Genomic DNA, 20,086 nt, shown 5'->3' with positions numbered 1-20,086 from the left:
CTGAGTTAAGAATATTTAAAGAGCATATGGTCTTGATACATAAACTTGCGTTTAGACTGGAAATCCACCTTTCCTTGACACTTAAGAGTGGTGTGTCATCTTTGTTTGCTTTGGCAGTGGTTCTGTGTTATGGTGGTTGATCTGCTTCTCAATCTGGATGACTAGTGAAGCTTTATATTTTGTGTCATCAGCTTGCGATTAGCAGATGAACATTTTAATTAACACCAGCACATTCGCAGCACTACGCAACACTTGAATAAATCTGTCTTCTCAAGATGCACAGTGTGTGTCTGAAACATGCTTTCAAGATGTTTTTCTTCTGTTTTTGGATCAAGCAGGTTATATACCCAAGTCTTAAACCTTGGCATGAAACCTTCACTGTGTTAAAAACCTTTCCAGCAATCAGTGGGATGGAGTTGTGCCTTAGGTACAGGAATTTCACAGGAAATCTTACCGAAGTTTGTGCTAGGTGTTGTGTTATTTAAGTAAGAACCCCTTTCAAACGGCACCATGTGAGCTTGCGTCTCCACGAGCGAAGAGCTGTCAGATGGGCTGTCGTCAATGGTGGTGTGTCATCTTACACTGAATATTTGGCTCTACAGCTTGCTGCATTTCTTTTAATGAGTCTTCTCTGCCAGAAAAAAAAAAAAAGTTGAGCAGGAAACCAGTTCTTTGGCTTGGCAGTCACAAGTATCTAACCATTTTTGTTGAAAAGGGGTGGTCTTTGCTATTTAGTTCTAATTTCAAGGATATTCCCTCATTGGTTTCTACTTTTCCTGAATATGGGTGAATTTTCTCCTGCAGGTGGGAGAAACCTGGGGCTGGGAGCAAAAAGACCAGGCTCCCTGCTCTTTGTGGTTGGTTGCACATGTGCCTGGTTTTGAGCTGCTGGAGAAAATGGAAGGACTCCATCAGGTGCAGCATTACAAAACTAAAAAGCACACAAAGCGCAGTTTCAGGTGGGAGTTGTGCAACTTCCCAAGGGTTGCTGAGCTCCTGGTGGAAGAACTGCTCAGCGCGGGCAGAGTCGTTCCACCATCGCTCTGGCACGTGAGCAACCCCTCAGAAGGTGAATGAGCGGAGTTACCTCTGGTCTTGGAGCTCGGATCCCCCACCCGCAGCCAGGTGCCTGTTAAAAGAAGGCATCGGTTTCATGGGAGGGTTTATTGAGCTGGAAGAGCCTGGTTCTCCCGCGGTCCCTACCCTGGGAACGGTTAACAGCTGACTCATGCAAACCTCTGGCACTAATTAACCGCTGCCCGAGGGAGCAGGCAGAGGGGTGGGATGGAGACGGATCAGCCATTGGTTTGGGGCAGAGGGTGGGATTTGGTGCTTCTGTGCTCGGGGTTACAACATCTGGAGAGGATCTTCCTCCTAGGAAGGCGCGTAGCAGCCGGGAGGTGGGGGCTCTCGTCCGTAAGCGGGGACTGCTCCGTGTTCAGCATGTCTTTCATCCAGGTAGACAAGGACTCGGATTTTCCTCTCCAAAATCTCCCCTATGGGGTTTTCTCCACTAAGGAGGAGGTGAGTAACAGCAAACTTTGTCCTTGGGATGTTGGAATTGTTGCGAGGCTATGAATAAGAGCAGAAATTCCTGGCAGCCTGGGATAAAGGAAAACTTCCCAGCCTGAGACCCTTGCACGGGCTTCCTGACTTGACAGCAAAACTGTAGCGGCCGCGTTGTCTTTTTTCTTAATGTGGTTATTTTGATGGCAGCTGCTTTAAAACTGCACAAAAGAAATGAGAAGTGTTAATGCTTACGAGAAGTACTTTGGCCAATACGTACAGTAGTTTTTGTGTGGTTTTGACTGTTTTTGTGAAATCATTAAATCTGTGTTTGATCCTTTCGCTCTCTAAGTAGAGGCCCGGCACAGTTTGCACTGACTTTTTTTTTAACTGGATCCCGCATTGTCTTTGTGACTGAGTGTAATCACACTTCAGAAGCCACATTAAATATTTATTTTAATCTACTGTTAATTCTGTAGCACCCAGTCCCTCTTGCACACCATGAACTGACATAAGAGAAAAGCGAAGTCTGAATTGAAAACACCGTATTTGCAAGCGGGTGTTGCTTTCTGGTCTGTTAAGAGCCTGCTCTTGGTGAGTGAGTTTGGTGGCTGCAAAAGCATTAAACCAGGGCACAAAATGTGTGTTTCATTTCTGTCTTTGCAGCTGACCCGTTGTGTTTTATGGGACGTACACTTATGCAACGATGCATTAAACGTGTAAAAGTGTGTTACATTTAAAGCTGTGCCCAAAGGCTGCGGATTGAGCCAGGTTCAGGCCTTATATTTTATGATCACATAAGAGAGCACAATTCCACCTTTTTTCCAAGGACACAGCTCCCAGACCCATTTTCATGAGAACTGAGCCCAGCTAGGCTGAACCTCCCGCCTCCGGGTGCCGGATGGGACGGAGCCCCGGAGATGGGGCCTCCGGGAGAAAGGGAAACGAGCCAAGAGCCGCATCTCAGAAGGAAAAAGTGGAGGATTTATTTATCATTGCTCACAGAAACTCCATGATTATCGCCTGGTTTCTGCTGCCTTGGCTTACCCATGCAGGTTTAAAAAAAAAAAAAAAGAATTTAAACTGGAAGATTGTGTTTTCTGATGTGGTATTTTCCAAAGATAAAACCGAGATGGTTCGTTTAATCTCTTCCTAGATGTGTGTGTTGTTATCTATCTGCCAAGTTTGGATTATTTTTCTGCCTTCTCCAATAACCGTTCTCTGAAGAAAGCACCTTCAGTCAAACCCTATGAAAAGACAGGCAAGGACTTCTGGAAATTATTGAGGAAAATAATGTTCTAGAAGTAGCCCAATGTTTTAATGATTTCAAGCTAAAGCAGTTGATGTCATTCCTGACTATCCCAGTTACAAATTAACCTGACATGACCTTTAGTTTTTTCTGCAGGAATGTTTGCTGAATAAATACTTATTATCACATTTGGAATCTTGCTTAGAAATTAAAGGTTTAAAAATAGGTTTAATAGCATGGATTTTCATAGCTGGTTATTCCCTTTTGGTAAGCTAGTTTTCATAGCGACTGTAACTAGTTTGTCTTGATTTGCCTAAAAACACGAATAATTGAAATTTGTCTTTGAACGCTGCAGCGATTTTATAACCCCCCGTACAGCTGCGGCAGGGCTGCAGTGGGATCGTCCGTGCTGCTCCCCCGCGTCGCCGCCGGCTCCGCACGCGCTTGGCGCCGGCCCCGCGGGAGCTGCGGTGGATGAACGGGCTCTTTGTGTCTTCGGTTGCATCTGTCCGGCGAACGCAGCCGCAATCTACCATACACGTGGGAAGCTGCGCCTGTAGTGAGGACCTAGACCAGGGGTTGCATGCAAGTCATGGGCTCCTTGCATGGCACGAGGGTGGGTTACGTAGGGCAGCCTCACTGGACCTGGTACAGAAATAATATGTGGCTGAGCAAGATGCGCTGCGTTCCCGGCATTGTCAGCGGAGTCCGGAGCACCCTTTGTCTTCTGGGGAGGACCTGTGGTCAGAAATGCCCATTTCTCTCTCCAGTTACATGGTTAGAGGGATGAGATCAATCCTGCCCATAGCGTGTCTATGCTTCGGTTCCCCACCTGTAGAGGGAGGAATAGCATTTTCCTACTTCACAGTGTATTTCAGATGTATGGGCTTATTCTGTAATGCTTGTCATTAATGAGGGGTGGGCAAATACTGCTGGGGGAAAGGGAGCAGGGAAAGAAACCTCTGCTTGTTGTCCTGTCCTTCCCCCAAAAGGCGAGGATGAGGAGAAGGCTCTCTCCCACCCCTCAAGGTCTGCAGGGAGTCTGCAGTGATGCTCTGCCTCTAGGTCTTCACATTTTTCAGCAGCCAGTCTCATCGACTAGCTTTTAATGGTCAATTGCTGTGATATCAGACCCTTCATGGATTAAACCCTCTGTGGAGGATTTGTGGGTACAAGGATAAACTTTTCTTCTCTTCCACCCCTCCTCTTGCTGCTTTGCAGCCTAGGCACAGGCTCGGGGTAGCGATTGGAGACCAGATTTTGGATCTCAGTGTCATTAAGCATCTGTTCAATGGACCAGCTCTTGCCAAACATCAGCATGTCTTTGACCAGGTATTTATCAGAGTCTGTTGTTCTAATTTCCACACACACTTTAGAAATATTCCATGAGGGATTTTAGCAACTTGTGGTGAGATAATGAAAAGGAACTGGAAATGTGTCGTCAGGCGGGGTCTGCTTACAGGGAAAACTCATCACACCTGCGATAGCAAGGAGAGGAGAGACATCGGGTGTCTAAAGGACATTTTTGCTGAAAGTTTCATCAGACTTTGGCAGGGGTCTGACACAAAGCCTAAACATTACTTCAATCCTGCTTGTGCCTTCAACACTTCATGGCGAGGAATAGGATGGGCTGTCAACGACAGGGAGGTTGTGTTAAGGGTAAAGGTAAATAGAAATGACCTCTGGTTACAGCTAGTTGCAATATCGAAGCCGCTAAGGTCTGAAGAAGTGTATTAGGATGGGTATAATGCAAACACGCAGCAGGTCCTACTTTGGAGGACTTGCGGTGGGAGGACAGGAGTGCAGGCATTTATGAACAGGGAGGATGGGCAACCTGGGCAGCCACCGCCGCGTAACCCCAGCCCGCAGGCGTTCAGCCCTGGGATGAAAGTGCAGGACATCTTCCATGCACGCGAAGATTAAGCAAAACGTGGTGTTTCACCTGCCACCCCACCTCCCTGTGTCGCCTGTCAGCCTACCCTGAACGCCTTCATGGGGCTGGGCCGGGCGGCGTGGACGGAGGCGAGGGCTTTTCTCCAGAAGCTGCTGTCAGCCGGCGAGCCGGCCCTGAGGGACAACGCGGAGCTGCGGAGAAGGTGAGGGAGCGGAGAGTCGCCGCGGGGCACGGTGACCTTTCAGCTGGGCCCTGTACCACCCAGATCACTTGGTGATCCAAGGCACCAAAATCGAAGGTCTGAACGTGGCCACCTGCCACCTACATGGGAATTAACTGGGGCTTGAGCATATCGAGAGCTTCCCTCTCTTAATTATATCTCCAATTAACCCTTTAACTGCCCACAGATCCGGGGTCTCCACTCCACCTCTCCCACCTCCCCCAGCACTGCCCTGCCTGTCCCGCCTGGAGCATCTTCTGGCGTGGGGAGACCCCTCCAATTGCTGCTCAGAAACCGCCTGACTTTGCTAAAACCCAATCTGTTGTTGCAAATTGGCCTCAGATACGGGGCAGTGCACTGGTGTAGGAGTGAGAGGGGAGGGCTGTGCTCTGCTCCATGCTGCGCTGATGGAAAACCTGTGTGTCCCTTAATCACATACCTTCTTGTTTGTCCGGGGTGATGCTTTAAACGCTGCGAGGGCCTGCCCTGGCAGCAAGCAGGAGCCGTTCCTCCCTGTCTTGCCGGAGTGATTTGGGCACACGCGTGCAGGAGAGGGGTTGAACCGCTGCTTGACACAGGGACCTTCCCTGAGCAGGCCCAGCAATTCGAATTGGGCACCCCGAGAGCTGCCTCCCCTAAAATCATGTTTCCACGCAGCAGAGGCAGCGCTGACCTGCTCAGCTGTGGGCATGGGCACGGGGTGTTTCTCTGTGCCCCTTGGGAAACCAGGCGGCTCGCCTGGAGCGTGCCTGCCTTCCCGCTCGCACCCTGACGGATGCTCCTTTCGGTTGTGACCATCCCAGCAGCAGCAGCTTATGCAGTCGTCTTAGTTTTTCTGCAAGGTGTTTTTGCTGCAAGGCTTTGCAAAATAAATTAAGGAAGGAGCTAGGAGAGAGAGTCAGCCTCCTACATGCTTATAAACCACTCGCAGGCGAGAACTGCAAGTTTTCTGAGAGCTGAAGTCGTCGTTTTTCATTTCAGAGCATTTGTACCTCAAGCTTCTGCGACGATGCACCTGCCGGCCCGCATCGGTGAGTCTCCCGCAGCTGAGGGCGGCTCAGCGCTGCCCTTTGCTCCCTCCCAGAGAAGCTGCTTTATTTCCAGCTTGCTCAGACAGACAGATCATAGCTGTGACAGGGAATGAGTTTTGCAGGAGCCAGAAGTAGATTATTGTACGTAATGAAAGGTAGGTGCTGTCTGCGGCATAAGAATAAAAGCCCGAGGAAGCTCAATAGCAGCCAGAAAATTCCTGGGAGCATTTTTCACTAAATCAGGGTTGCCTGGTGCCATATAACTCTTGTCATCAGGCTGGCATCACCAAAGGCCTGTGTGACTAGAGTCAGGGGAGAAACACTTGTTCAGTTTCTAACATTTTCCCCGTTTGCCATCAGAAAATAATTCAGATCTTCCCAAGTTTTGTAGGGCAGATACTCCGGCATAGCCTCATAAACAAGGATGAGTCTCCGCTCCCAGACTATTACTCTGCATCCCAAATCTTACCTCCACTCCCATGAGGCCATGGACTGCTTTGGAGTGAGTGTATCCATATAGATACATAAACGTTTTCCTGTTTTTAACAGAAATTTATATTTGGACACAAACCAACTTGATCAAAATCACTCGAGGGATGTGACCTTCACAGGAGCAGGGACGTGAACTCGCCCATTTCCCAGCCAAGCCCTGTTCCCGCTGGGCTTTTGGCTCCCGTGGGACACAGCCCTGGTTTGGGACAAAGTCTAGCCTGGCCCAGAGGAACCATGACAAGTTTCCATAGATGTGATTCCTGCAAATAGTTTCAGGTTGAATATGTCTTGTCAAAAAATTGCTGGCTCCTGGCACCGGTGAGCGCTGTGAGCGAGCGCGCTGCCCTGGCAGGGTGGCATTGGCTGTACCACGCAGCTACGCGTTGTTTAGGGTTCCGCTACGCTTACGTTCAGCTCTGTCCCGTGCATGATTCGTGTTTGTCCTGAGAGCAAGCACTGGCTGTATCCTCCGCTGGGGCTGCAAGATAACTTGCTGAGCTTGCAAAACAACTTAACGTAATGTAAATGTCCCTTCCCGAGTTGAGTTTTTTCCCCCCAGCCCTCCGATTTCCCCCGAATCGGAAGGTGGGGAGCTGTTTGCCGGGGATGGCAGCAGAGGGCAGCAGATGTCCTGACTATGAGCCGATTCCCTCCACCTGGGCACCACCGCCAAGACAGAAAGAGCAGCTGCCTGCTGCTTCGTGTCCTTGCGCTTTTTCCCCCTCTTCTCTACTGTAGGCTTCAAAAAAAAGGGCCAGTTTCGTGTGCATAGTTTATAGGTGAACTGTTAATCACCACCTTTATGCCATTAATTACATCCCCGTGCTAATAATAAATGTTGCTACATGCCCCTGCTTAGTGCTCTCGCAGTCCCCTTTTCTGCTCTTTTCATTGCCAGCAGCATACAATGTGCTTTAGCCCCAGCAGATGAGGGACTTCCCTGCCATTGATCCCTATTTTATGTGTTTCTTTTCATGCAGGAGATTACACTGACTTCTATTCTTCACGCCAACATGCCACAAACATTGGGATCATGTTCAGGGGGAAGGAGAACGCTTTGATGCCGAACTGGTGGGTAGTTCAGTTTTTTCTCTGGTGCAGCATTATTTTGCATGCTTATCTGTACATATATATAATTTTTCAAAGATCTGAGTAGTCTTTCAGGAAAATACTGATTTCGGTTCACAGCGGATGGGAATCTGTACTGTCAAGAGTTCGATACCAGAACTGAAAACTACATTTCCCCAGCCTTAGCTGAGACTGCACTGCATTTCATTGCAACAGCCGCACCAATTACAATGCAAGCCTCTGGTTCAAAGACAGATTTACCTAAGAAATTGGTTTTTGCTGAGTGACAAGAAAGCAGGGTTTAAGCTCCAAGGAATTAAGTGGAGCAGTGGCACAGAAGTGCATTAAGACTGCTACATAGCTCTGGATTATACTTCGCTCACGTCTTTATATCAGAGCAAGCAAGGTGCAAATGTCCATGCCCATCTATGCAGAGCTCTCTCCTCGTACCTCGCAGCCCCGAGGTGCTTCCACCCCAAAAGCTGCTCTGGCCGGCGATGGTCACGCAGCTAACCCGCGCGCTCTGATGCTCTTTCACAAGGCTGCACTTACCTGTCGGTTATCACGGCCGGGCATCATCCGTTGTGGTGTCTGGGACGCCCATCCGGAGACCCGTGGGGCAAATGAGACCTGACAATGGTGAGTAGGCTTTTAATGTGGCTTCTTTTTTTTTCTTTAATTTTTCCTCCACATCGTGGAGAGGAAGGGTCTGAGATGCCTTGTCTAAAGCCCAGCCTGGGTTCAGGGCAAGAGAAAGCCCTGAGTTAAGTCCATCTTGTGTTTGCAAACCAGGCAGCATCAGCTGCTCTTTTTCTTCTGGCTCTTACTTTTATTTTCCTACCTGCCTCCCTGTCATAAAATACTCTTTCTTCTACCCACAGATAAACCTCCAGTGTTTGGTGCTTGTAAGCGTCTGGATATTGAGTTAGAAATGGTAAGATGGGGCTTTTCTTACACTACCACTTGAAAAACATTAAAATAGAAACAGGGAAGAAAAGGTAGGTTTAGCTGCTTCTAAAATGAATGTCTCATAGGGTCCATTCCTGTGTTTCCCTCTGAGCAGCCTGTGCAGTGGGCAATAGAGATTGCTATGGAGGAAAGCTTCCCTTCTGACGCGTCGCAGGGTGCGTTAGCTCATTGAGCGGTTTGCTAATACGGCTTTCAGGCTGGAAACAGCTCGTCTGGCCAAATCTGAGCACTAGTGCAGCAGTCTGGAAGCAGGCAGGCATAACTCTTTTTATCAGACACCCCAGCCTGTTATGTGGTTAGCAGTTACCTCTGCACTGCAGTCAGGATCTTTTAATGGACGCTGGGGATTTTGGAAATACAGGCTGGCTGCGCCTTGAGTCTAGAGCAGAGGAAGCCCTGGGAGTGCGATTCAAACTCCTCATCCTTCTGGCTGGAAAGGTGAAACCTGTGCTGTGCGTGTTGTGACAAAACATTCTCGGAAGGTGCATCTTCTTGTGGCTTAGTGTGGTCCAGAAGGGAGAGTTTTATAGGATTGTTCATTATGATTTATATGATTTATATCATTTTTATATGGTTTATTCCCCATCTCTCCCCTTTAAAAAAAAAAAAAAAAAGTGGAAGAAGTCTAATATTAAGGGAAATGGTACTAAAAGTGAACTGAAAGCCTTTAATGCTGCATGCTTTGCAGATGAATGCTCTAAAGCAGGAGGCAGCCCCATAAAGTGGGGTACACAAAGTGCTGCCGTACCTCTGCTTTGCAGCCTGCGTTTTACCACTGGCTGCTGTGAGAGCTGATTTAGACTGATGAAGGCTTTGGAAGAAAAAACTTCTGCATCATTGGCAGAAGGAGACAACTGAGATTCCCTGTAGAATTCTCTGCCACATGCTCAGGCTGGACATTTTCAAAGGGAGCAAGTGCAGGCACCCAGTTCATGACCTGTTTTCCTGAGTGGGCACACCTCTCCACCTGCCGCCTCTTCCCCGCTGCCACGACAGGCTCCAGCCACGGTCAGCATCCCCTCGGATGACTTTAAACTCTTTCCTGTTCACTGTCGGCAGCAAACAGTCGCTTCAGTGGGCAAACCTGTTCTCCATCCGGATTGTAGTTAGGAGGGACCAGTTTTGCTCCTGCATTTTGAACATCATGTCTGTGTTTAATGGCTGTCTCTTAGCAACACAGTGCTCTTAAGTATTTCAAGGCTGCCAGCTTCATGGAGGGGAAGAAAGAGGGAGTAAGCCATGGGTTTTGTCTAATTTTGTATGGGAAATTATGCAAAATCCCATGCTGTCCGACCTCTGTTGCTTGTGCATGTAACCCTCTGTGCAGTAAAGACTTTTAGCTTCAAAAACTTCCTTAATCAATGTTTTGCTTTTCAATTTCAGGCGTTCTTTGTAGGTCCTGGAAACAAGTATGGAGAGCCAATTCCTATCAGCAGAGCCCAGGAGCACATCTTTGGGATGGTCCTTATGAATGACTGGAGCGGTAATCGGTGCTGCGGGAGTCTGCCTGGAGAGGGGGTTACAGCGTCACGGGAAACCTTAGATAGGGATAAATTATATATTTTAAGAGTAGAATAGAGATCACTGAAACCACTGGGTATGGTTGAAAGGAATGAAAATGAAATGCTGTCTGTATTTCTCAGGCTCTATCTCAATCCATCTTTGATTAATCAGTAGAACCAGAAATTGCTGCCTAACGAAGATTTATTTACTTATGAAAGAGCTAATATCAGTCTAGTTTCTTCTGGGCAGGGATTGAGCAGCCCTAAGGATGATGATTCCAACAGAGGATTGATTTCAGTGTCAGGAGTAGGAAAAGGATTTGGCAATCACAAATCCCTCAGTCTGCATAGATTTAACTGGTTGAAATTGGCCCTACGACTGGCACGGACCATTAGCTGGGTGTAAAGGCATTAACTAAACTGGGGATAAAAATACTGGTTATATGGGGATGGCATGACTTGGTTTAATTATTGCTGACTTTTCTTCCTAATCTAGCTGGTCTAAGAAAATTGGTTTGAGGGTCTGAAAGGGATGGATTTCAATCAGGATTTGGGCACAATGGCTAGATAAAGGGTGGTGATAACATTTCCAGTCCGTGTTACTCTTTCACAGGTGTGATGGCTGCGCAACGCCTAGGATATGTTTAACAGCATTGCTTTGAATTTTCTCTTCCTAGCCCGTGACATCCAGAAATGGGAATACGTTCCTCTGGGTCCGTTCCTGAGCAAGAGCTTTGGCACGACCATCTCTCCTTGGGTCGTTACCATGGAAGCTCTCATGCCATTCGTGTTGCCAAACCCTGTCCAGGTTAGCAAGAGAAAGGGTTGAAATAAAGGAAAAGCAGTGCTAGAAAAATCTCAGCAGAACTCGTAGGTCCCATCAGTAGAAATCACTGAGCTGTATCAACGCCAAGCACTTTCTTCACAGAGTTTGCAAGTGTGATCCTGCTTCCAAACATATGAAGGCACCCTGGGCCCTCTGAGCTCAAATCCTCATCGATGTCACTGGCGTTGGCACACGGCACCCTGAGCTGTCATCATGCCTGCTTGAGCAGGGCAGAAAAATCATCTCCTTTAAAACACCTGGAAAATAAACTGATCAGAGAGCTTCTTGTTAGCGTTTGGTAGCACTTAGCATCCACCAGGCAATGGAGAGAGAGTGGACTCAAGCCAAAAGACTTTGTTCAAGCATTTCCAGTTGTCCGCATTATGCAGACATTTAGTTATAATTGAGAAAGATAATAAAGAGTCTTGCAGGGAACTCACCATCTTCTCTGTGCAGGGACAGAGCAAAGGTGTGCTAGCACTGTATTTGTTTTGGGTTAACATCCACGCTGTAATGATGGAGAGGGCTTTTGGAGACTACATGCAGGAAAGGGAATCAGATTATATGGATATTACATCTGTTCAGAAAGATCTTTAAAAGCGTGTGCATGAGAGCAAGCAAAGCAATAATCTGAGCAGTAACAACAGTGAAGTAAATGGGGTGTGCAGCACAGGCTGGTTAAACAAAAAGTCACTGGGATGCCTCATGGAATTTTTCCTTTCTGTTTGTTTAGACTGTGATGCCTTTTATATGCTTTTAGGATCCCAAGCCGCTGCCCTACCTTCAGGATAAAGAACCCTACACTTTCGACATCAAGCTCTTTGTTGCTATTAAAGGTATGGCAATGCTGGGTGGGTTATAAAGCTGAAATAGCCAATTAAGGAATGCAGAACCACCACGTATTTTGGACAATTTGCTCTTGGCTCTGCGGTCCTCCTTTTCCATCTTTGCCCAGATCGCCTCTGTCAGAGAAAGAGGCAAAGCTCTTCATGCTCTCTGCTGGCCGTGCAGCAATGTCTCAAGGAGGGAATGCCTCCCAGATGATCAGCTTACGATGAGGAGGGTCCCCTGTGGGTCTGCCTGCATGGGCAGGGGTAAGCAGGGCATGGAAAGAGCAGATGTATGTGGGATTCAGATGTTAACCCAGCTCAGACTCCCATCTCATGGCCCTGCCGACTGGTAGGTCCAGGTGTTGCTCCTGTAGTACGGCAGAGAGTAGGAAATGGGCAGCTTGATGCTACCCTGATGCCATCCACACACTTTTTTTCTATGAAATGCTGGCCTTCATATCAATAGAAAATGTTATTACTTGTTTCTTGCTGGGGATTACAATGATAAAAGAAGTCTCCATCCAGCTGTAAAATCAAAAGACTCCAACAACATTCATCCAACACAAACAAATTGCTTCCCTGTTGCTTATTTTTTATTTTCTGCAGGAGAAGGAATGAGCATGCCAACTACTATATGCAGAACCAATTTCAAGGTAAGACTCCAGTATCTTTTATTTGTTTGAAATCTTGCTGATGCCATCAGCTCCAGCCTTAGGTAATTTCAAACACTGATTTTTGCATTAGCTGAGGATCAGACCTGGTGCATATGTGCATAGGGGACAGAGCAAAAAGAGTGGAGGGTGGTGATAGTTCACCCCTACTGAGATGGAAACACCCGAATGTTTGAGCACTGAAGAAGGGGGCAGCTCTTTCCACTGCTTGGTTTAGGGTGCTCGGAGCATTGTAAGTTGTGTGGCAGGGAGCAGTGAGAGTGGAGGACTCGCAGGCAAAGGGAATTGCCTCTTGCCGTGCTGAGGTGCAATACAGCTTTGCAGTTGCAGCTGGTAATTTAGATGCAGACTCGCTGCTGCAACACCGCTCTGAGCCCAGGTCTGCCCGGGCCCCTTTGTGGGCAACGCGATGGTTTTGCCTCTACAGGCTGATTGAAGCCAGGAGGTATGTGTACCAGCTGCAGGATTGCTCAATCAATTTTATGTTCACATTTGGTTCTTTGCATAGTAATTACCTTAATCAGTAAATCAGTGGTCAGCAAACAGTAATAAGGAGATTTTTCTATAAAGCCATTAAAATATTGGACTTAATCATGGATCCTGGGTCAGCAGCGCTGGCCTTAAAGAGGAAGAAGAAGAGGAGAAATGACATCCAGCTGAAAGAAGATAAATTTTAAGGGACTAAATTGCATGTTAAAATATGTGTTTTATATGCGCATAGCAGCTCCTGGTCATCATTTAGAAAGTACTCAGCCAGGTCACAGTAACTACTGAGAATGCAGCACTAAGTAACTGTGGAGGTTGCTGAAGGTTTCTGATTAAATAAGGAAACTTTTCTTTAGGGACAGTCTTACCAGCATCATCCCGAGGACGCAATACACTCTGCATAGCCTAATGGCATGCCAGAGAGGTTTGTCCTTCATTGCTTTAGCCTCCTCTTCCTCCTTCCTCCAGCACATGTACTGGACCATGAAACAGCAGCTGGCTCACCATTCGATCAACGGGTGCAACCTCAGACCTGGAGATCTCCTGGCCTCCGGCACGATCAGTGGACCCGTAAGTGTTTAAATAACAACACTGAGAACTGGTCAGCAATCCAGAACTGACTGGGCAGGGCTTTGGGTCTAAGCCCTGTTTGATTTGAGCAGCCATGAAAATACCTGCCGTTCTTTCCTAGGCACTTTGGGCTGATGCTTTGGTAGCCCTAAAATTGCACTGAGAAGTGGTGGGTTTTTTGTTGTTATTGGTTTTTGGTTTTTAATCTCCTGTGCTCCTTTCACTAAGAACTATTTTACTACAGATGCAAATTAATTTCTGTACACAAGCATCTACATGGCCCATTTACGCTCTATGAAATGCAGCTTTTTTATTTCTGAGAAGAATGTAAAAGCTGCATGGGTATAACTTTTAGTTTCTCTAATACTACATATTTGGAGCTAACTTCACAAGCTAGTATTCCCCTTGAACTGCCATATGGACAGTTGGTGCAATACATGGGTAACTTGCACTTTCTGAAACATCAAATATAAATCCTGTTCATGCTGTCTGCAAGACAGCCTCAGGTCAGTTGTTTCCACGTTGGGGTACCTCTACTTCCATTTTGAGCAATTCTGAAGTGCTTTCTGCTTCCTTCAAGCTATTGTACTGCAGATTGACATTAAAGACTTACAAACATTCGCCAGCTTTGCTCTTCTGAAGAACAAAACGTAAATAAAAACCCAGAACGTGACTACATAAAAACACTGGATTTGTAGATGTGCCCTCGATTTGTTTCCATTCTTGCTGTAGCAGACCCAAAATACTTTTACAGGGTTTAGTGCTATGTTAAACACACCAGATAACAGCTGTAAGCATGACTGCTTATAGCAAGCAAGCAATTAAAATGCAAAGGCAGGAAAACAAGCCAATATATCAATGAATCAAATCAACAGCAAAACTCTGTTCTATAGAGCTAACCTACTTGTGTGTCTATGTTCAGCAACAAGTAGCTTAACAGCAGGACAGATACTAAAAAGTTGTTTATTTGTTTACGAACTCTTGCTGCAGGAGCCGGAGAGCTTCGGCTCCATGCTGGAGCTGTCCTGGAACGGAACAAAAGAAATCCCTCTTGGCAGTGGACAGTCTCGTAAATTCCTGCAGGACGGAGATGAAATCATTTTGACAGGTAATGGCCAAACAACCGCTCTTACGCTGCGCCAAGGACATGTTTCCATCAGTTGACCCCAGTGGTAAGCACCTGGCAGGGAGATGGGCTAATCTGTACGCACCCGCCAGGCGAGCACACTTGTTTCCATCCTCCCTGTCAGGAGGCAAAAGCAGGTGGATAGAAATTTCCCTGCAATAAATGCTTTCTGGATTAGATTATTTGCTTTGCTACATACTTAATGATCTTATTATGCCTGTGCGTGAATGCTAAGGGCACAGTGGAGGTAGGTTTGCCTTTATGGACAAAAGTATCCTGGGACCAGAAGCAGTTGCTGTATTGTTGCCGCCAGAGTCCAAGTTTGCTCGTGGAGCAGAGCTTGGCAAATGCTGAAAAAAGTTATTATTTTGCAAATAATATTTCATTTGTAACATAGGCATATTTAATGAAGTGTGTTGCAAATCAAATATGTGGGAAACAGCATGAAGCCTGCTAGAACAGCTGACCAGCTCCCCTCTGAATAGGGCTGTGCTTGAGAGCTCTTTCAAGCTGGGCCATGGTTTTAATTTTCATCTTGATAAGCTAAAGATTTTATGAATTAAAATCTACCATGGTGTTTTGTGATCTAAATCCCACTCCTACTTCTTTTTAATCCAATGATTAGTGAAAAACAAATCTATTTTTTCCTTTCCTCTCATCTTGTCAGCCCCTTTATGGCTTTGAGATGGCAAATACTTGGCAAGAACAGTCATGAGAAACTTCTGATTCAAGCCTGTGTATGTTTTTGCAACGTCGCCTACTGAATTTTTAGAGAATATCTTGTGGGATGTTGTGCATCATCAGATGAGACCCAGCCAGTGCCACACCAGGCTCTGAGCGGCTCCATCACGCTGATGTGATCAGAGATAGTCTGCACAGAGAACGAAATGGCTCAAGCAACGAGAAAACACTTACAAATGGGACTTAGGGCAGAGAAAATGTGAGTGACTAATGCCTATGCAGCAACCCGAAGGACATGACGTTGTGATGCTAGTATGTGTTCACATACCTCTGCCTGCTTAATCCAACCAGGACTTTTAAGATTTCTGCCAAAATAGTCTAAAATTTCTCTTTTTTTTTTCAGAAAGCTTTTTAACAAAAACCAATAACTTTTTTCTGTGATGAAAAAAAAAAAGATATGGATGTATTCCAGTCTCCCAGTGATGGCTCTATAAGTGGTTTTGGTAGTGCTGCAGCCAGAGCCCCAGCGCCTCCTTTCTGGCAGCCTATGCAATAGCTTTGAAAATCACGTTTCTGGGAGGTGCTGCCAGTTTTGCAGAGGAAGATGCTGAGACAACCGGAGATTGAGATGTACCGGAGAGAGCCGTAGATGATGAAACCAAGGAGTCGCCAACTCCTCTGACATCCTTCAGCCTCATCACAGAATCACAGAATCATAGAATAATACCAGGTTGGAAGGGACCTCAAGGATCATCTGGTCCAACCGTTCTAGCGCAATCTAGACGAGATGGCCCAGCACCACGTCCAGCTGAGTCTTAAACGTGTTCAGCGTAGCGGAGTCAACCACTTCCCTGGGGAGATTATTCCAATGATTGACTGTTCTCATTGTGAAAAATTTTCCTCTCATGTCCAATCGGAATCTCCCTGGGAGTAACTTGTACCCATTACCCCTTGTCCTCACCATGTGACTCCTTGTAAAAAGGGAGTCTCCATCTTCTTTGTAGCTTCCCTTTAAGTTCTGGTACCTGGTGATGGGATCACCTCTAAGCCTCCTTTTCTCAAGGCTGAACAAATGCAGCTCTCTCAGCCTACCCTCATACGGCAGGCTGCCCAGACCCTTGATCATCTTGGTGGCCCTTCTCTGGACCCCTCCAGCCTGTCCACATCTTTTTTGTCTAATGGGGACCAGAACTGTACACAGTATTCCAGGTGTGGCCTGAGAAGCGCCGAGTAGAGAGGGATAATGACTTCTTTTTCTCTGCTGGTGATGCCCTTTTTGATGCAACCCAGCATCCTATTGGCCTTCTTGGCCACAGCAGCACCCTGTTCACTCATGTTGAGCTTCCTGTCCACCAGGACCCCCAGGTCCCTTTCCACAGAGCTGCTCTCTAGCCAGGTGGATCCCAGTCTGAGCTGCACTCCTGGATTATGTTTTCCCAGGTGCAAGACCTTACACTTGTCTTTGTTAAACTTCATAAGGTTCTTGTTAGCCCACTCTTCCAGCCTATCCAGAGCTTCCTGCCGGATGGCTCTCCCTTCCAGAGTGCCTACTTCCCCACTCAGTTTGGTGTCATCTGTGAACTTCATCAGGCTACACTTGATCCCGTTATCCAGATCACTTATGAAGATATTGAATAGCGTTGGGCCCAATGTCAGTCCCTGGGGGACCCCATTTGCGACAGGTTGCCAGTTTGAAAAAGAGCCATTTACCACGGGTGTGACCCGTCAGCCAATTCCTCACCCACTGCACAGACCACTTGTCCAGGCCATAACGCATCAGTTTCTCCACGAGGAGGCCGTGGGGAACCGTATCGAAGGCCTTGGAGAAGTCCAAGTAGACAACGTCGACCGCTTGCCCCATGTTAACCGAGCAGCTCACTTTATCATAGAAGGCCACCAGATTTGTCAGGCACGATCTGCCTTTTGTGAAGCCGTGTTGGCTTTTCCCAATCCCGTGCTTCATTTGACTCGTGATGGCTTCCAGAAGGATCCGTTCCATGACTTTCCCAACAACCCAGTGACTACTCATGCTGCAACATGTAGGCATCTGTTGCCGCTCTCCATAGGCCCCCTGTACATTCAGTGCAGAGAGACACTCCTCCAGCAATTCAGAGTACCACATTGCCCTCTAGAGTTGCAGACCTCCCTCCAGTAACTATGCCAGGAGCCCTAAATTAGGGTACAGTTGGGTATTATGAACGTCCCTTTGGAGTTACACTGACATCCTTATTGGCAATGAGCACCTTGCAGTTTGGGAGCTGCTGGCACAAGGTGGCCAGCTGAGGGATAAATGGGACTAGCCCATGACCCATGTTGTTCTTCATGCCCAGAACAAGCTGCGTTACTTAAATAAATACTTTAAATCCTGAATGTCTTTAACCTTTAAAGATGGCATAGTGGCATTTTTGTTAACCTGGATGAAGGCACCGTTGCCCCAGTGGGACAGGCTCATGTTGATCGGTCTGCTGTGCTCTTTTACACTAGCAACAGTTTGTGATTGTAGTGATTGGGGCATCGCGCCATTCACGAGAGCCAGGTGCTGCTAGGGCTGTCTGCTGGGACAGTTTGGGATCTCCTCCTATTTAGCGATGTATGGCAGGTCCGGTGCCTTAAGGCACCCTTGAGGCAGGGCTAGTGCTAGTGCATTCTCTCCCGAGGCAGTGCCATTAGCTCTTGCCAAGTGCCCAACCCATAATTTCTAGTCTCCTATTTCAACTTTGTGTTCTCGCTCCCCCTGTGGGAGCTATTTCAGAGCCCTAACACATAAAATGAGAGAAATACATTTTTCCCAAGAAGTGCGTCTCGGTGAGGGAGCATTGCAAGGGAAGGTTTACTGATGGCGTGCTGCAGCTGGCTGCAAAAATCTCTCCATAGCTCCTTGGCACTCTGCTCAGGCCGATGCTGCTGGCAGCACAAAGCTTGCTTTGTTAAATGTGCTGCTCCTTGGTACCGCTCTAAATCGTAGTTGACAGCAGGGATAACTAAACTGGACGGAAATAATAAGCTGGCGCTCAAAGCAAAGCTGGCAATGAAGCCTAATGAGACAAATGGAAACTGAGCTGAGCCTTAAAGCAAGTGTCTTACTCAAGCGTTGCTTACGAATGAGGATTACCCAGCAGATACTGGGATGGTGTCTGTGGGCAAGCACTTGTAGACACTGCTGTCCTTGGAAAAGCTTCATTTCAGCCTGGCTGAGAGCTGCGCTGTGGGTTAGAGCTGGCAGGGTCTGTCCTCATGCTGCAAAAACTTTGGCTGCCCTGCAGCCTGAGCCCACCCACCCTCCTCTTCCTCGGAGGAGGTTTCCACTGATCCGTGCTAAGGGTGGGAATTAGGGTTAAGGTCTGCTCTGTTCAGCTCCTTCTTGGCTTCTCGAAGGCAGCTGGTTTTTATCACCTGCAGGGAAGATGATGTATTCCATTATTTTAGGAAAATCCATCTCTAACTATGAAATCAGTCATAAAATACAACATATGCCGCTTGTGTCCTTCCTTTGATCAGCTGTTGTAGCAGAGAGCTACAGTAGGTCTCCTCAGCTGTTTCTTCCCAGAATAGTCTTCCCAGATGGGCCAGAAGCCCCTGGCTGTGTCCCCTCCCCTCCTTCATCTGCACCTTCGCTAATGGATGCTGTTTCTGGAGCAGCTCGGCTGGCCCGTGGCAGCCAGAGGCGCTGCGGCATCTCCCTCCTAATGTCATCTCTCCCATCACGCAGGAGTAGGGAGAGATTGAATCGTCCTGTAGTTAGAGATGTTCTCACAGGCTGGTAACTTCAGCAGCAGTCAGCAGACCTTCAATGCCTGTTTATATAATAGAGGATAAATGAATATTTTCAGTCAGATGCTGAGTTTCTCATGGAAGTGAATGGCTTGATTTTAGTGAGCAAAACAGATTCTGCAAGGGTAGGCCCTGCTGTTTGAGGGGGTTTAATGATCATCTTTCTGGCTATAAGCATCCCGCTGTCCCAAGAGCAGTCCCAATGCTGCAGAAAGAGAACCCAGATTTACTTTATTAATTGCAAGGCTGGGCCAGGCAGTGAATCAGCTTGCCAGTTAGACTGATGGTGCTGCAGGTTAGGTTTAAAACCAGAAATATTGCACATCTTGTTTGCTCTTTGATCATATTCACTGAACTTGCTTATTGCTGTGTTTAACATTCTGTGCTTCTTTTTTCATTTTTATATTCCTGGGCTACTTGAACTCTTCCAGGTGTTCTTTTTTTTTCACCCCTCATTGCACTTCTGTATTGTTTGCCTTCATTTTTTTGTCTCTTTATGCCTTTATTCACTTTTATTCCTGGTAAAATTCTGTTTTCCTTACAGAACACGCTGTCTGTTGTTTTCTGACCCTAGGTTACTGCCAGGGCAACGGCTTCCGCGTGGGATTCGGCCAGTGCTCGGGAAAAATCCTTCCAGCCCTGTCAGATCCATGATGACTGGAGTAAGGGGACATCTGAGGAGGAGGATCTCTCCTGCCTCTAACAGTCATGCTGCTTTATTCAGATTTATTATTTTTATATGAGTGATTGGAATCTTATTATTTTTAATTATCAATAAAGATCTTAAAGATGAATGTGGCTTTCTGGTGCGATAAGAACAGGATTTCAACGCTAGCTTAAAATTCTTGGAATAACAAGATGATTGAAATGGAAAGTGGGATTCTTAACTCTTCTACTGCATTAATAGTTTTTTCATAATTATAAAAAGAGGCTTTCAAGTAAACTTATATAAAAATACTTTCAAGAAAACCTGTGCAGGCTTTGGAGTTCAACCCTTACACTGCAGCACCGATGAGTTCCTGGAGATAAACCCCAGCAGGTTCAACCTACAGCTGCCGCCCTCCCCTTGCCCCGGGAGCAGGCGGCTTGTCCCTGCTCCTCCTGCCCTTACACAAGCGGAGGCAACTCTCCACGCCCCAGAACAAAGATCGACACCAGCCCTGAGCTGGGAGTCTGCATTGGGGCACCCCTCAA

At 47.0% G+C, this 20,086-nt stretch overlaps 1 protein-coding gene across 1 annotated transcript; it reads left to right on the top strand.

The window, feature by feature from the left end:
* Positions 1-1,341: 1,341 nt before the first annotated feature.
* Positions 1,342-19,546, top strand: FAH (fumarylacetoacetate hydrolase; the record flags this gene model as incomplete). Its single annotated transcript, XM_082321348.1, has 14 exons — positions 1,342-1,524; positions 3,977-4,087; positions 4,730-4,851; positions 5,851-5,900; positions 7,373-7,463; positions 8,002-8,099; positions 8,342-8,394; positions 9,813-9,912; positions 10,609-10,739; positions 11,518-11,593; positions 12,194-12,240; positions 13,213-13,314; positions 14,305-14,422; positions 19,467-19,546. Exons 1-14 carry the CDS (start codon positions 1,444-1,446, stop codon positions 19,544-19,546), a joined length of 1,260 nt encoding a protein of 419 aa, XP_082177474.1. The 5' UTR covers positions 1,342-1,443.
* Positions 19,547-20,086: the final 540 nt, after the last annotated feature.

Source organism: Platalea leucorodia (genome assembly GCF_965183815.1).
Source record: "Platalea leucorodia genome assembly, chromosome: 9".
NCBI classification, from domain to species: domain Eukaryota; kingdom Metazoa; phylum Chordata; class Aves; order Pelecaniformes; family Threskiornithidae; genus Platalea; species Platalea leucorodia.
Note: the sequence above shows the minus strand (reverse complement) of the source record. Positions and strands in the feature narration are given on the sequence as shown.